Below are 17317 nucleotides of genomic sequence, written 5' to 3'. Positions count from 1 at the left end.
TGGGGGCTGAACTAAAGTTATTAGGATTATTAGTAGATCCGTAAATCTGTATGTCTCAGAGCCAACATTTGAAACAAGCGAATTAAATTTTGGAGGTAAACTTCATATAACACATGTCTAGACACATAACCTGTACGGTGAAACTCAGATCAAAATTCAAATGTCCTGATTAAAGAGCTCAACCTTTCTAATCCATATACTGCTTCTTTGACTGGTAAAGGTAACGCACACCTAAGGGAGGAGTATTTTTAAAAATTAAAAAAAAAAATCAGAAAAATCCATTATCTCATTTGCTCTTCTCCACAAAACTATGAGACAAGCAGGATAAGTGCTGTGCTCATTTTGTAGAAAACAGAAAAATTAAGCTCAGAGAAGTTCAGGGAGTTGCCATTGTCAAAGAATCAGGGTTCACAACTAGATCTAACTCTCGGTCCACCAAATCCTAATGAGAAATTTGGAGGTCACTTAGCTTTTATCTTTCCCTCTCACTCAACTGCAAACAAATACACTCTTCTCCAAGACTAAATGGATGTCTAATGAGGAGCTTTGAGGTATTAGAGAGCAAAACAAGTTCTGAGTTAGAAATGATAGAGAAATGCAAATGATGAAGACGGGAAGTTCTCTGAAAAAAAATGTAAATGGAGTCCTTCAGAGACTCTAGATCTTTTGTCCGTGAGTCTATACTTAATGTGCTGTAGAGAATCTGGTGAAAGTCTGATGACAATGAAACAGAAAGTCAAGGATATGTTTCACTGGCCTTTATTATGGATAGGTAGGGAGGGAGATGATAGTGAAAAACACTGAAAAAGCTCCAGAAAACCACTTATGAAACACCAGCTATGAAAAATAATTAGGAACAGAGCCTAAAGAGAATAATGAGGGAAGGGCTATTTTGATGGTTTGGCCTTTTAGTGTTTGATGTTCAAATATAATGTAATTGGGGGCAATGATAGGTTGAAATCATTCACTAATGTTCAATAATTAACATAAGACCACTTTGGATATTTATATTAATAGTGCTAATAGTGATAATTTATGCTCTCTCCAGCCTTTCATCTGAGATCAAAGTTTATTAAAAGTCCTAAACAAACTTTATAAACACTTGCGTAAGTAGAATTAGAGTTGGTATGCAGATGCCTAAAGTAAAACAGATCAACGGAGGCATTTAGTATCACTGAGCAAGTTCAAGACAGAACTAATAATACACCAACTTTTTCCTACAAAAGTCAAAAAGCAGAAAATTAGTTCAAAGTTGCTTTAAAAAACTTCATTGACCAATATGTTGAGGGCATATTCTGACAACCCTTGCTATGGTCCATGAATGTCAGTGTCCTATTTATAAGTCCACTTCTGGCCCTGCTCAAGGTAAATATAGGATCTGGCTGTGGATTTCCTTCCTCTTCACTTCGCACATTCACCAGACCCTTGTCAAGTGTTCCTTACTCATGTCTTCATTGCTCTTACCAGTCACAAGAGGAGTATGTGGAATGGAAAGAACATTGTGTCACTAATCAGAACACTTAAATTCTAGCTCTAGTTTTGCCATATGTGGCAATGCATTAACTCCTTTGGCCTCCACACTTCTCATCTGTAGGGTGAAGGATTTTGAAAAGGATCTCTAAGATCCCTTCCAGTTGCTATGTTATTTAAAATATGCGACTCATGGCAGCAGGGACCTAATCTGCTATACCCCGAGGGATGTAACAATGGTAGAGATTCAACAAGTACCTATTATAGAATATTATATGATTAAATTAAGTACACTGTTTGATAGCAACTATTGGTAAGTCAGAAATTCTGAAGACCAGAATTTTTAATTCCTTCTAGACTAGACCAGAGCCTATTAGGGAAGGGACCTTTCAGATATCACCTAGCCCAGCCCAATCATTAAAAAAAATAAGAAAACTGAAATTTAGAGAGCTTAAACAACTTGTCCAGGATTGTGTGCCTGGCCAAGAAGAGTGATATGATCAGAACCTAGCTTTTCTGACTCTGAACCAGATACTATTTTTACCTTATCATCATCACCTAAACTAGGCATGTAATAATTTTCAGCTGAAACTTGTAATTGGTTAAAACTAGATGCACAAAATGAAAATCTCCCAAACAGCTTTCTATTTAAAGGCCACTTCAAAAATGTAATACCTATGACTCCCACCAACCATATTATTAAGGGTACAATACCAACATTTTGTTTTATAGTTAAGTTAAAGTTAAAAAAGTTAAAAGTTGTAGTTAAAAAAGACTTCATACACTATAACTCTGAGATTTCACACATATATGTTCTCTGAGGGTAAACAGAAAGCATTTCTTCTATGTATTATATTTTTCAGAAAGACCCTTCCATTGTGTTTTGGAATATACACTCATATGATCTTCACAATATAAAGCAAGAGCTTCTTAGGGAGAGAATGCCCTCTTCTTGACAGCATTTAGAGCAGGGCTGTGAAACACACCGTCTAGCAAAGCAGTTAGGCGGGCGGTGTGACTACTTATCAGCATCAAATATGAAGCTGTCAGTCTGACCTCCAAACACTGAGCAATTCGATAATATTAAATTCATCTGCCAGTGAAGCTGTATTCATTATGTAATTTCTCGGTGACACTTTCCCTATGTGACCGTGTTTATGAGAAATTTGACAGGGCTGTAACAAACCATTTTTTGCAGGCTGAAGGAAGTCTTACATTTTTAAATTGGTCATCACCTTCTGCCATAAGGAAGCAACCCTGAACACACAGCCTATTTGCCTGAGTAGCATTTTCTTCACTTGACCTTAAATACAGTCATGTTTTAGAACTTTAACCCTTTGAAGAAGACCCCATTATTGGAAAACATACATACTTTAATACTGACGAATGCAGAAAACAGGCTCTGTATTTTGGGACAAGGTGGCGAAAGGAGAATGTCTAGATTGTTTCCACCAAGATCCCTCATGAGAGATTCATGAGGATATTTCCGTTTGCCCTCAATGCGAATATACAGAAGGTAGACTAACATTAGAGCAGTGGGAAACTTGGCAGAACGGGCTAGGACAGGGTTTGTGCAAAAACTTTTTCCGGTTTCAGTTTGAATGGGTTCCCAGGAAGTGTCAAGTTCGAACAAATCCAAAATTTTACAATGTAGCTCAGCCAAAACTGCTGAGATTCACCTGATTCTGGGTCAAAACTGTACAGAGCACACTGCGTTTTATTTGGTGTCAAGCCAATTTGACTGAACCTTTCAGGCAACTTCAATGAGAGGCTCATAGCCTTGGCAAAACCAAAAATGAACCTAGCTTGATCTTTGGTTTTGAAACAGCAAGTTCTGGTTTTAAAAGAGATAAAGGCAAGTTTTCCTTAGTTTTAAGATTCTTACAAATACTCAGAAGAACCACTGCAAATAATTAACAGTTATTTGGCCAGATTTACATTCTCAAGTCAGTTATTTCCTGAGCTTAACCAGGACACTTCAGTGACTACGTTAACTCTATTGGCACCATATACTCCTAAGTGCCGTAAAGCAGAATCTGCTGCTCTAACAAGGAGTAATGATCCTTCCTCAACAACTTATGCGTCTAAAGAGTGGATCACACGTGTAGTAAGATGAAGCATGACTAGTGCTGGCTCCAGGGTGGGAAGGAGAGAATTAAAAATAAAAACTCCAACAGCAATTGTCTACTGTAATGGCAGACACGTGAGAGAAGAGTATATAGTGTTACTTGGTAATTTCCACAGAGACTCATTGGCATTCTCCTGTACTCTTGGACACTGAGATCTTGAAGATCTACCGGTGGGCACAGTTCAAATCTATTACCACTAATATTAGCTGAATGAAACCTTTAGAGGTATGCCGAAGGCTCCAAGAACCTTTTTTTCTTTTAAATAAAAGCCATATTTCTAAGCATTTCAGTGTTTTGTAATTTTTCTCAATATATGTACATTTATGTATATATTTCTCCATATTGTTACAGGTTAGGACTTATCCTATATGTTATACTATCTCTTTGAGTACACATTGAAAACAAGGGAGACTAGATTGTTTTAGGTCACTTGGATTTGAGAAGATGATTAAATATTGATGAATTACAGCTATGTGATTATACATTTGTTCCAAGTCAATGATTTTCAAAATTTGGGGTGGATATTCCCTTAAGATAATTTTTTAAACTATATATCTCCCTTCCCTTTCACCCTCCCCACACGCATTTTAAGTTTTTTAAACATTTTCGTCATAGATTTAGGTAGTTGCAAAGGATGAAATTTCTGGAATGTTGTAAATACTGACATTTTCAGATAAAACTCTTGTATTACTCATATAAACATACCCAGCAAACTTTAAGTACTTCAGTCATTTGTTACTACCATTTGTCCACTGACAAAATAACTAAATAAGATCCTCCTTAAGACAGAAATTTTATATTGTTCCCTTGTCCTTTGAATTTATTTACCATCTATTTTCCCCAACACACTTTTATCCTAATATTAAAAAAATATTTATTCTTGGAAGTCTTTTTATTGGTTATCTTATCATACTTCATCTTCTCTGTAAGAAAAATGTATATATGCAGAGAGAAAAACTGATTTTTGTTTTTTTGGGGGGGGGTTTAGATTTTATTTATCTGACAGAGTGAGAGAACACAAGTAGGCAGAGAAGTAGACAGGCAGAGAGAGAGGGGAAAGCAGGCTCCCCACTGTGCAGAGAGCCAGAGCGGGGCTCGATCCCAGGACCCTGAGATCATGACCTGAGCCGAAGGCAGAGGCTTAACCCATTGAGCCACCCAGGTGCCCCAGGTCTACTAAATTTTTTGAGAAAAATTATTAAATGTAAACTGTATAAAGACCCAAAACTTCTAAAAATACATCCCTTAATGGGATGGATACTGCTTTCTCATCTCCTGTACTTAATTAGCTCGTGCATCCATGGGAAAGTACTAGCTTTTGTTTGAGTGAGACAGTGTTCCATTTCATTTCTAGTTCTATTTTTTTTTTTGTTTCTATAGATTTAATCACCGAGAAATCTTGTTCACATAAAAAAGTACATGACAATGAAAGTAGTTTGGTTATAACAATGTCACTCAGTTTCTTGAATGCCTTCCTAGTTTTATGGCAAAGATTACATAGTGATCTGTCATCAAAAATTAATTTTAATGATCTATCAGCTCGATTAGGTCCTCTTTCAATTTTGTTGAAAGCAAAAAATTAGAAACCACTTGACTTGCCAAAGGACTGTAACAAAGTTATTAAAGCACTCACTTTCTGTTTTGGAAGGTATATGAAAGAGGTTTTATTTACCAAGACTTGTCAAATGACTACAACAGTTCTTCCTTCACTTAGAGGCATTTCAATAAGTTCTACATATGCAAAAAGTATTGAGAAAAGTTAAAATCTTATTAATGTTAATACCATTCTATCAGTATAAATTTTAATACTTTTATTTTATATTAGCATTAAATAAATTTTCACTAAAACCTTAGACCTGCAGATTGGCAAAGCTAGTCCTTATTGTCAAACCAATCAGCTAAATCAGGCTTACTTTCTGGCAGGAAAAAGTAAGTCTGACTTCACGTGCCCCGTGAAAATGGCCTTTTGAATTATAATCCTAAAACAGATAAATAAATAAGGCATGGAGCCAGGCCAAAGTTTGTCACCTGGATGAAATAAGACACTTTCAATGATTTCTTTCCAAGACTCAGTTTTGTTTTCTAGAGCTATACGTTCTCTGATCATAGTAGGGTGGTAAAAAGAGGTGAGGTCACCAAATAAAATTGTCATCCTCCCCCCCATCATCAATCCACAATATATGTTGATTTCAGAACACCCCCTTCTGAATACCTCATCTAGCTAATAAAACTCTTTGTCTTATCAAACATATATGTATGACTAACAGGACAAGGAGGCTTACATTAATGACTTGATTAAAGAGGATATGAAAGCATCAAAATCAGAAAGTGCCCCTCGTTTGGCAACTTGAAGTGTCTGGAGGAATCTGCCATGATGTAATCCAGGATGGGTGGAAGGTAGGCCTCTCTCTCATAAAGTGGGAGGAGGTTGAACAGGAAAAGAGAGATGGCCTCATCACTCAAAGACACTTCAAGGACTCTGCTGGAAGTGCCTGTAGAAGCTGAGGATATAAAGATCAGTTCTCTTAAAGCTATTTGAGTCTGAAGACCTTTGGAAAATCTTTGCATACTCCTAGGGGGTGTACTACTCCAGTCTGAAGACTCTAACTCACCAGCTATCTTTGAACATTACCCTCAGGGATAGCATTAATCATTTCATCATAAAATTAGGGGGGGGGGGGAAGAAGTTCTGCTACCATGTTCCCATTCCTTCTTTTTTTTGGAAGAACATGTCACAGGTACAAAAAAGTACATAAAATATGAAGAATTTTGAAGAAAATGAAAATTCTTCATGGTTTTAATTAGCATTTCCCTGTTTACTAATGAACGTGAATATGTGCACATATTTCTTTTTCAACTTAAGTGCTTGCTCATGTCTTTTACCCTCTTTCTTTCTTTCTTTTGGAGGAGGGGAATTGGGTTGTTTATCTTTTTCTAATTGATTGTTGGCAATAAGATCTGGATACAAACTGATGTGGATACAAAGCGCTACTTAGCTATATATTTTGCCACCAATATAGCCTAGGTGTGCTTTTCTTTATACCCTTTTTATGTTGTCTTCTGACTTACAGAAGCTCTCAACTTTAAAGTGGTCACATCACTTGCATCCTTTTGGATCTATGTTTTCAGTGTCTTTTTTCTCCCAGAAATCCTTCAAAATCCTAAGATCATGAGGATATTTAACTACACTTTGTTTTCAAGTTTTATGGTTTGCCATTCACCTTGAGGCTTTCATCCATTTTTGCATCTGATAGGGGTTCAATTTTATTTTTTTGTTTTTAAATACTGCCTATTGAAAAGTCCCTCCTTATTCCCTCAATAGGTGATGCCAGCTGTATCAGAGACATCAAGTTTCCATGCAAAGTATTTCTGTTTTGGGGTAGTCTATTTGATTACATTGGCCTATTTTTATATTCTTGTGCCAAGACTACACTATCTTAATTTTCACAGCTTTAATAAGCTTTAATAAGGTTTGATACATAGTAGGAAAACCAGCTCCAACTTGTTCATCTTCAGAAGTGTCTTGACTAGTCTTGAGGGTCCTCTCTATGACGAACTTGTATTTTTATCGCTGTTTGTTAGATCCCCCCACCGCCCATGTATTTTGTATTTTTTTGTTACTTTTGTACTGGTATACTTTACATTTTCTCTGTACTTGTTGCTGGAGTTAGAAGGAAAACGGACTTTTGCAAACTGGCTTTTGTAGACTAAATTTACTAATCTCTTTTTCTTAATTTAACTGTGAATTCCTAGGGCTTTCTATATAGACAGTAACACTATTTAGAAAGTAACATTAGTTTCACTGCTCTGGCCAGGACTGCATGCACAGTATCTAACAGAAGCTGTGGAATGGGGCATCCTTTCCTTGTTCCTGGTCTCAAAGGAGGACTTTCAAAACGCTAAGGTAATGTTTGCTATTGGGTTTTTTCACATGACTTAGTAAGTTAATTCCCTTCTATTCTTAGTTTGTTAAAAGGTTTTTGATGATGATAATGATATCATGGGAATAAATGATTCTTTTTCATCTACTGAGATGACCTTATTAAATTTATTTCTCCTTAATCTGTCACATGGTAAATTACATTGATTGATTTTCTAATATTAAACCAACTCTGAATTCCTGGAATAAACGCAGCTTGTTCATGATGAATTATCCTTTTAATACATTCCTGGATTTATTTTGCTAATATTTTGTGTATAATATTTTTGCATCCATGTTAATGCATGAAAAGTCCCTTAATTTCCCTTATTTATACTTTCTATGCCTGGTTTTGTCTCGAAGGTTATGCCAACTCATAATGAGTTTGGCATGTTCCCTCCTCTTCTAGTTTCTGTAAGAGTTTTTATAAAATTAAAATCATCTGTTCCCGTAACATTTGGTAGAAGTTATCTATAAAATTTATTTGGGCTTGGTGGCCCTTTCTGGAGAAAACTGTAATTGACTAAAAATCGTTGATGAAACTTTTTGTGATTTTAAAAAATTTACTTATAGTATGTTATTTCTTCTTAGTTCTGGAAAATTATATTTTTCTAGGAATTTAGCTATTTCTCCTAATTTGCAAATGTATAATTACAAAATCATTCATAATACCCTTGTATGTGGTTAAATTCTCAAATAGCTATAGTTCTATCTACTTTTTCATTCTTCTGTGATTCATTTGTATCTTCTTTTTTTCTTCATCAGCCATGCTGGATATTGATTTTTATTCTTTTTAAACAACCAGCTTTACTTTATTGGCCCTGCATGCTGCATGCTTGTTTTCTATTCATTATACTCTTTCCTCTATTTTTTCCTTTCTTTTGTTCTTAAGGTGTTTATACTATGCTTTTAATTTCTTATGTTGTGTGATAAGTTCATTACTTTTTATCTTTCTTTTCTAATATAAGCATATATGCCAGTAAGTTTCCCATAAACACTATTTTTGCTGTATCATTCACATTTTATAACACAGTGTTGCTGTTATTCAATTCTATTTATTTCATAATTTCTACTATAATTTATTTCCTAAACTTGAGTTGTTTGGACGTTTACTTTGAAACTTCCAAAAGTCTATGGCTTATCTGGTTCTCTTTTTGAATCCCAGAATTATAATCATGTCACTGAATTCTGGCCCATGGAAATGGACAGAAATAATATGTGCAAATTCTAGTTTCTACTAAAGGAAATTTAAGTGCTCTCCCTTCTTGTTACAATGCAAATATAAGGGCTGGAGGTGGTACAGGCATCTTGGATCAGGAACGGGAAGGAGTATTTTGAGGACAGTGGAGCAAAAAGACAGAAGCAGCCTGGGTTTCTGACACTGTATCTGCCACAGACACCATATATTTGGATTGTTACACAAGAGAGAAATTAATTTCTATCTTGCTTAACCCACTATTACTTTTGGATTTCTTTGTCAACTGAAGTCAGGCCTAACTCTAATATGAAGGTATGCAAATATCATGGTATTAATGGAAATGAAACTAAAGATAGATTTGAGAGTTGACATATCTCCAAGCTGAGCTGTCTTACGTTCCTTTTAAACTTCCTCAAATGACTCTTATTGTTCTGTCTCTATCTCTGCTTTACCCTTGACCTCCCACTTCCTAAGTTCACTAGTTCCCATCTCTAAACAAGGGCATCCATTTACCCCTGCCTTTTTGGTACCAAGTGCCCAACCCTAATTTTTCAACCACATTTCTAAAGTTGGATTATTTCCAACATGCACTTCCCCATTCCTCCATGCAGTCTTTCACCATTTTACTCTACCCCTGCACAGAACTACAGCATTTGGATTCCTACACACCACATTTACCAGCAAAAGCCCTGATTAAAAACCATTAATGGGGGGTTCCTGGGTGGCTCAGTGGGTTAGGCCTCTGCCTTTGGCTCTGGTTGTGGTCTCGGGGGTCCTGGGATGGAGCCCCGAATAGGGCTCTCTCCTCAGCGGGGAGCCTGCTTCCCCCCTCTCTTTCTGCCTGCCTCTCTGCCTACTTGTGATCTTTCCCTCAGTCAAATAAATAAACAAAAGTCTTAAAGACAAACCAAAACCAAAAAACCATTTAAGACTCCCTATTGGCTCTAAGGCAGTGCTACCACTTTAACCCTCTGAGTTGTAGGTAACTGATAGTAATGCAAATGATTCTTGTTCATAGACATGCAAATAAATGTTGTCTGAGGGAGGTTCAATTGATTTCCTTCCACCATCACCTTGGAAGAAGCCAGTTTTACATCTATTTTAAATTCACTTTGGTGCTCTAGTGCCTACCGATGTTTCTTTGCTCCTTTAAGTCAACTTTAACATCTTACTAATTCTCTCATTAATGAGTTAAATAAACTCATTGTCATGACTTCATTTCATATTTGTGTAAGAGTCATGATTTCATAGTTTTACTTTTTTGGAAAAATATTCTTTTAACAACCGCTTTTTGCTCCTTATTATCTTCAAAGTTCGATCATAGCCCCAACATGGGATGCCTTCTCTGGCTCTTTCCGTCTGACACTATTGATGCTTTGCATTTCAGAGATGAATCTAATCTCCTCCATCATGTCCCCCAAATTACAAGATCCATGGTTGTCCTAGAACCTAGACCATGATGATGTCTTATTTTACAGTTTTTTTTTTTCTTTATAAGAGCTCCTATAAAACGCATTGTGTTTCATTCATGTGGTGTAGACAGTGTTTTTATCTTACATCATTAATTTATTTACATGGAAGTAGCTTTTCTCCTCAATTAAAGTACAGGTTCCTTGAGAAACCTAATCAGTTTTTCCTCTTCCTCTTCAGTGTCAACACAGTGTCTTATATAGTAGCCAATAAGTATCCACTGCTATGTCTCATCCATGGCCCATCAACTGGGGCTATCAATCTAGATTTTTTTTCAGATAATCACTTAGATTTATTTGGAGAATCAACATGCCATATTTTGGCAGAAAGTTAGTTCCTTCCTAAAAATTTCACATTAAACTTAAATGAAAATCGTAACTGCTTTCGTGAAACATCAAGTAAAGTGCAATACTAAATCAGAAAGGCTAGGGAAAAAAAATAAATTGATGTGCTTCTGGGGAATTTTTTTCCCTTCAACTACTGAACCGGTTCTGTGTATACCTATATTCATAAAAACAGTTTATGTGAGGGTCATATACAGACAGTTCGACCTTCATTCTTTCCTTTTACAAATGTTTACGAATTGTCCAATATATAGCAGGAATTTTTGACAGGCTCTGGGATGCATTTACATCCCAAATTAAAATGTAATTTCTAATCCAAGAAGCTCATCTGCTAGTGAAGAAGAGAGAAACGTTGAGGAAGAGGGGGATACATGGACACATGATAATGACCTAAACATTTGCATCACTAGTGACAAGCCATATCAACATGCTCATTATGATGAAAAGACCATCTTATTTTCATGTATTGTAACTACTGAACCTTTCAAATCTCCTAATGAAACAATGAAATTTCAAACTTTTGTAGACTTGTATCACCATAACATATACCCTACATTCAACACTTTCTACGTTAATACCAACCCAACCAAATGTAGACCACACCACTTCCTACAGTTTAAGTGCTGAGTTAGTGAGAGAATAATAAATGATCCTGAGATTACTTTCAGCATATTTGATTTTATGAACTATAAAACACTTTACCAGTTGAACAGTCTACCAAGTGTATTAAATCTGCTGCTTATAATGCCATATGAAGTCAAAGAACTTCATAATATTTGAGCATTAACATTATTACTAAGCATTTTCATTTTTATGGTTTTACTTATTATAATTATTTCAAATTAAAACCATCTTGAGAAAACCGCCACTGTAAAAAACCTCATCCATTTAATCAATTTTATTTTTCTCATGACTTTTTATTTTTACCTTTATTCCTAAAGGAACCCTTAGAATAAGGCATTACTTAAGATCATACTCCATAGTACTTTTAGTTAAGAGATTATATAAACACAAAAGACTAACAAATGCTAATAAGAGTTATAGGCTTTTGGCTGTTTGTATAATTTTCAGTTTTGTATGGCATATTGGCATAATTAAAATGATTAAGTAAGAAATAATAAGCAATCATATAATGATAACCTAACATTTGTCTGGCCCTAAATATTTTCACATATATTCTGTCTCTTAATTCTTACAACAACCTGACGAAGTTTAATTACTATTATTATTATATTTTTACAGATGAGGGAATCAAGAAACAAGTGACTTGCTGAATGTTGTGTAAGTGGCATTTTGTATGTTGAACCTAAGTCTTCAGATTCAAAATTTCTGTTTTTGTTCAACTCTTAAAAAGAGCGTTTAATTCACAAGCCAAATCCTGTTGGCAAGACACTTCCTAAGGGTAAGTAAAATATATGTGGAAGAACACTAAACATTTTATTCACCTACAATGTCATCATACTGAAACTGAGAAGGTCAGTGTAATTTCCAAATGGCCCAGTTAAATCTAAGGAATAGATTATTTACCTACGAGGGTCTGGACACTGTCAGTCAAAATCACTTGCTTACATAGGACTAAAATGAGCTCCATTAGCATCTTTCCATTTCTCACACTCACAAAATAAATATTTTATTCTTTATTTGCCACATTGTTTAAAGGTTTCTTATTTTTTTCCTGTTCATTAAAAACATATAAAGAAAAAATAAAATCACCACTAGACTCAAGCCACTCTTAATATTTTGTGTGCTTGTTTTCTGAAAGTCTTTTTTAACACAAAATATTCAATATTTGAATCATACTCTCCATATGCCTGTGTATTCTACTCACCCTCCCCCTGTATAACAGCATAGCAATATTTACTTTTGAAAAATATGACTTTTTATGACTAAATAATCTTTTGTCGTAAGGTGGTATCATAAATTATTTTACCATTCTTCCAATTCACATGGTTCTTACTCCAAAAAGGTTTATTTATTTATTTTTTTTTTAAAGATTTTTATTTATTTGACAGAGAGAGAGATCACAAGTAGGCAGAGAGAGAGGAGGAAGCAGGCTCCCCGCTGAGCAGACAGCCCGATATGGGGCTTGATCCCAAGACCCTGAGATCATGACCTGAGCCGAAGGCAGAGGCCTTAACCCACTGAGCCACCCAGGTGCCCCCAAAAAGGTTTATTTATAAGAGGAATATAATATTTTAAAAATTTGAAAAAATAGAGAAAGGAATGAAATCACAGTCCTCTCATCTAACAAGTCATTTTTATGAGTTTTTCTCAGTCTCTTCTATTCTTTATTCATACGTCTATCATTACCTGTTATCACTGAAGTACACATTTGTCTTTTCAGTTTGTTTTCTATTATAACCCTTTTCCGTAACAACAGTGGTATGCTGGGCGGAAAAGTCCACACCTTTATCCAACCATTCAGTACTATATTGTCAAACAATAAGTTGCCCCCCCTTTCTCCCTAAAATTATTTAAAATAAATAATTTTACAATAAAATATTGTAAACATGTAGTCTTTACATTCACTCACCTTAAAAAATTCATTCCCTAATGCTAGATTCCTACAAGCAAGATTATTGAGAAAAAGGCTGACCAGCTTTTAACATTATTTGGGTATTCGTGAAAACCATGTACAAAAATATTAAGGTTGAATATCTGTACTTCCAAGTATAAACAGTTTCCCAATCTCAGCTTCTGATCAACCAGTCCTTTTAGTGATTGGGCAATAAAGATACAAGCATATAGGATACTGATTATACTTAAGCTAATTATGCTTTCCATGGATTAGTACATCTTGGTATCCTCAGTCTTGAGAGAGCAGTGACTAGTGAAATAGGCACATTTTTGTTTTTTCTCTTTTTTCACTTTAAAAAATCTGTATCCACATACTTTCCAGGTATAGTTTAGCTTATCCTCCCCTTTGAATTCTAGATGTAGTTTTAGAAAGGGTTTCTCGACTTCTTTTGGGGAGTGCTCTGAAATCCACCTCAGGACACAGCAGTAACTCTGACAGAAGGAGAAAGAAAACGCCTCAACTTACCATTTCTAATGCATTTACACGGTCCTGCAAATAAAGCATAATGCAGAATTATAAAAACAAAGCTATTAAAAATCATTTCAATTTACTTTTCAGATTTTCTACTTATTCTCTATTAGTAATAATGTTTTGAAAATCTCAAAAAATGAAAACTCCTACTCAGGATGATTTCTACAACAGAAAGAGTCAGGAAAGAATCACTGTACTTCTCATCTCAGTTGTGTTCGGTTTAACGATAGATATCAGAAACTCATATACAGTGACTAAATGGAATAAACATTACCACTTTTGCATTGGTAAAATGATTTATCTACGTAAGGATTTATAAATATTACATACATACATTTGAATATATGAACAACTAGATGATAGTAGTAATATAAAAAAGGACTTTGGTACAATACCAGCACTCGGTTAGGTACACAGTACAAAGTGTGACTTGGAAAGTAAAGTTCAGACATAAGCATAACTTCATCAGTTAAGATTAAGAAGTAATTTGTTAACTGAAACAAGGCAGGAAATATAAACAAGAAAGGTCACATGCAGCCAATCTTGAATTCAGATGGGCCCTCTCTACCTACAGTATCTTTGAAGGTTCTACAGAAAAATCTGTTTTCTTTTTTTCAAGATTTTATTTATTTATTTGACAGAGAGAGACACAGTGAGAAAGGGAACACAGGCAGGGGGAGTAGGAGAGGGAAAAGCAGGCTTCCTGCCGAGCAGGGAGCCCAATGCAGGGTCCATCGCAGGACTCCAGGCTCATGACCTGAGCCAAAAAGGCAGATCCTTAATGACTGAGCCACCCAGGTGCCCCGGAAAATCTAGGTTTTAAAAAGTGTCATTGATAACTATTGTTACAAAGCTAAATGATTAGGTAAATGGTTGCGTTCTCAAAGCAACAACTATATTCTCAACTTTTTTCAGAGCTGACAGCTACATAGAGGAAATCTTTATCCATAAAAAGAGGCTGAATTTGAGAGAGGAGAGTCTGAAGATTTAACGAAATAGAAAGCCATCTTTTGGGGGAAGATCAAGGCCACTTTTCCTTCTTTTCTCTCATTGGAAGCAATGGGAGGTGTGTGACATCTGGATTTCCTTTTTGTTTAATCAAATTAATTTTGCCCAAGACGTAAGGGGGAAGTGGTACAGAGAGCCACTCAGCTCAGATCTCTCAGTAGTCCTACAGGGACTGAAGTGGACACAGGACACTTAGAAGCTGCAAGAACTTGGTGCTCACAGCCACACTCCCAGCCTTACCTAACACATACAGGCCTTTCCTTTGAGGACTTCCACAAAGAGTTGAACATTCCTACCCTTTAAACATTTGGCTATGTGAGTACAAGTGAAATGAATATATTATGCAAAATCAGCCCAAAGCAGACTGTTCTTAGCAATATAATCTGTTTAATTGCATTTTGTTGGCATACTTGAAAGAACTTCACCCTCGCCCCCATAATTTTCATGAAATAACTGCCGTTTGGTTGGTGACTTGTGTACTGTCACTTTTGAATGCTTCATAATAAATGCATATAATAATGCCTCAAGGGAGCTTTGATCTGTTGTTACCAGGCATCTTATTCACAGTCCATCTGGGACAAAACCATTCAGCAATGCTTTATCATCCTTTGCAGATTGAACAGAAGAACCTCATTAGATATCTTACGGAGACAGAAACAGCCTTTGGGCAGCATCACATTTATATGAACCATCTTGGAAGGTTCAAAATATTTACAGCCACTATTTGGGCCTTAAGTTTTCCATATACCATGTATTTATGGGCTCATATTATTTAGGATTAGCACATTTTAAAGGCAAACATACAACTAGTCTTAAAAGCATGCATAAAGCTAGTTGGAAATCAGAGTTTTCATAAGAGGTCAAAATAGTAGAATTTAAATTTTGTCTGTCTTAATTCAGATCTCTGTGTTTGGCAAAGATAAACTGATATAATTTATGTATTAGTGTCTTCATTTTACTTGAATATTTGTTACAAGATTTTTAAGAGAAATACACACTGTCATGGACTGCGTGTTCTTATTCTCATAAAATTCATGGATTGAAACCCTAATCCCCAATGCAATGGCATTTAGAGATGGGACATTTGGGAGGTAGTTAGGTCATGAGGACAGAGTCCTCATGATGGGATCAGTGTCCATATGAGACAGAATGCTTCTCTTTCTGCTCTCTGCCATGGAAGGCAATAATGAGAAAAGATGGTCATCCACAAGCCAGGAAGAAAGCCCTCGCCAAGGACCGAATCTGCCAGCCCCTCAGTCTTGGACTCCTCCTCCTCCACAACTGTGAGAAATGTTTGTTGTTTAAGTCCCCCAGTCTGTGGTAAGTTGTTGTAGCGGTTCAAGATGACCAAGACATGTGCCCAGTCTTCAAGACTATGAACACAAACGGTCCAAGAAAACTCCATTTTGTTAAAATATAAAGATGAAGAAATGATTTACTTCAGTGCAATTTACTTACGTCTTTCCTTTTTTTTTTTTTTAAGATTTTATTTATTTATTTGACACAGAGAGAGAGAGATCACAAGTAGGCAGAGAGGTAGGTGGAGAGAGAAAGGAGGAAGCAGGCTCCCCGCTGAGCAGAGAGCCTGATGCAGGGCTCGATCCCAGGACCCTGAGATCATGACCTGAGCCAAAGGCAGAGGCTTAACCCACTGAGCCACCCAGACGCCCCTACTTATGTCTCTTCATCTATAACCTACTTCATTCCAAATTGGTACTGAGTTTTCTACGAAAAATGTAATATGTTACCAAAATGAGAAAATTAGGGCAATAGACAATTCAGTTCATTAACCTGAATTTCAATAATTCCATTTGCCAATCAACAGCAGCTAACCGAATACCAGCCATCACTGCCAATTAGTGAGGTCTGTCTAAACTGTACAGTTGTTTGGTCTTAATTGTAGGCTATGAATAAAAAGAAACTACTCCTAGTCTTTATGGACTTACTGACTTGCTTTTAAAAGTTAAGAAATGTTTTGAAAATGGAAATGGCTGACTTCTTTTTTGGCAGATAAGATTACAATTCTGTATATAAAAGAATTAGGCTACTGCAAATATTTTTTCTCAAACAAAATACATCCACACTTCCTTTCTGGTTCTTCTTATTAAAACAGAGGTAACTTAAGCCAATACTGTGGCATTGATACAGCCCACAAAACAAACGTCAGTATATGTCCTAGAATGAACATCTAAGTACAGCACATTGAATTCTGTTCTTTTTCACCTCTCCTACTCTAACCAGAAGTGCACAGTGTTTTGTTGTTTAATCTCCAATTTTCATTTTATACATTAGTCATTCTTATTTTGTAGTCAGGGACTTTGAGAGTCTGATGAAACTTGATCTTCTCCCCAGGAAAATGTACATTATCCCACAACATACACATAATTCTGCATACACTTTTAGGAGAACTGTAGACTCTCAGAGGTCTTCACATCCTTTTACCCCCAACAAAAACACTTGAAATAAGATGTAAGAGCATTATACAAATAAATTATTTTATTAAGCTGAATCTACTGATTTCTCCTATATGAAGTATTTCTGGATAAATGACACCAATAACAAAGAAAGAAATAATTGGGAGCGGAAGGTTAAAACAAGAATTGAAGGAAAAATGTCTTCAATGTTTTGAAGAAGAAAGTTCTTGGGGGGGGAACCATTTTTTTTTGTTTTTTTTTTTTTGTGGCTATTCTTTCATTCTATCTAAAGAGGGGAATAATCTAAGACACACCT

The 17317-nt window shown here is 35.8% G+C and overlaps 1 protein-coding gene across 3 annotated transcripts in view; it reads right to left on the bottom strand.

Moving 5' to 3' along the window:
* The window catches only part of LOC111148569 (centrosomal protein 128), a 395466-nt gene that overhangs the window by 39323 nt on the left and 338826 nt on the right, over positions 1–17317 (bottom strand). For all 3 annotated transcript variants that reach the window (XM_022505239.1, XM_022505241.1, XM_022505240.1), the window contains one exon: positions 13574–13597. In XM_022505239.1, coding sequence (XP_022360947.1) covers positions 13574–13597 — 24 coding nt within the window. The remainder of the gene's footprint in view (positions 1–13573; positions 13598–17317) is intronic.

This window comes from Enhydra lutris, unplaced genomic scaffold (genome assembly GCF_002288905.1).
Source record: "Enhydra lutris kenyoni isolate GAN:26980312 unplaced genomic scaffold, ASM228890v2 scaffoldscaffold20, whole genome shotgun sequence".
In the NCBI taxonomy this organism is placed as follows: Eukaryota; Metazoa; Chordata; class Mammalia; order Carnivora; family Mustelidae; genus Enhydra; species Enhydra lutris.
This window is presented reverse-complemented; position numbering and strand designations above follow the sequence as displayed.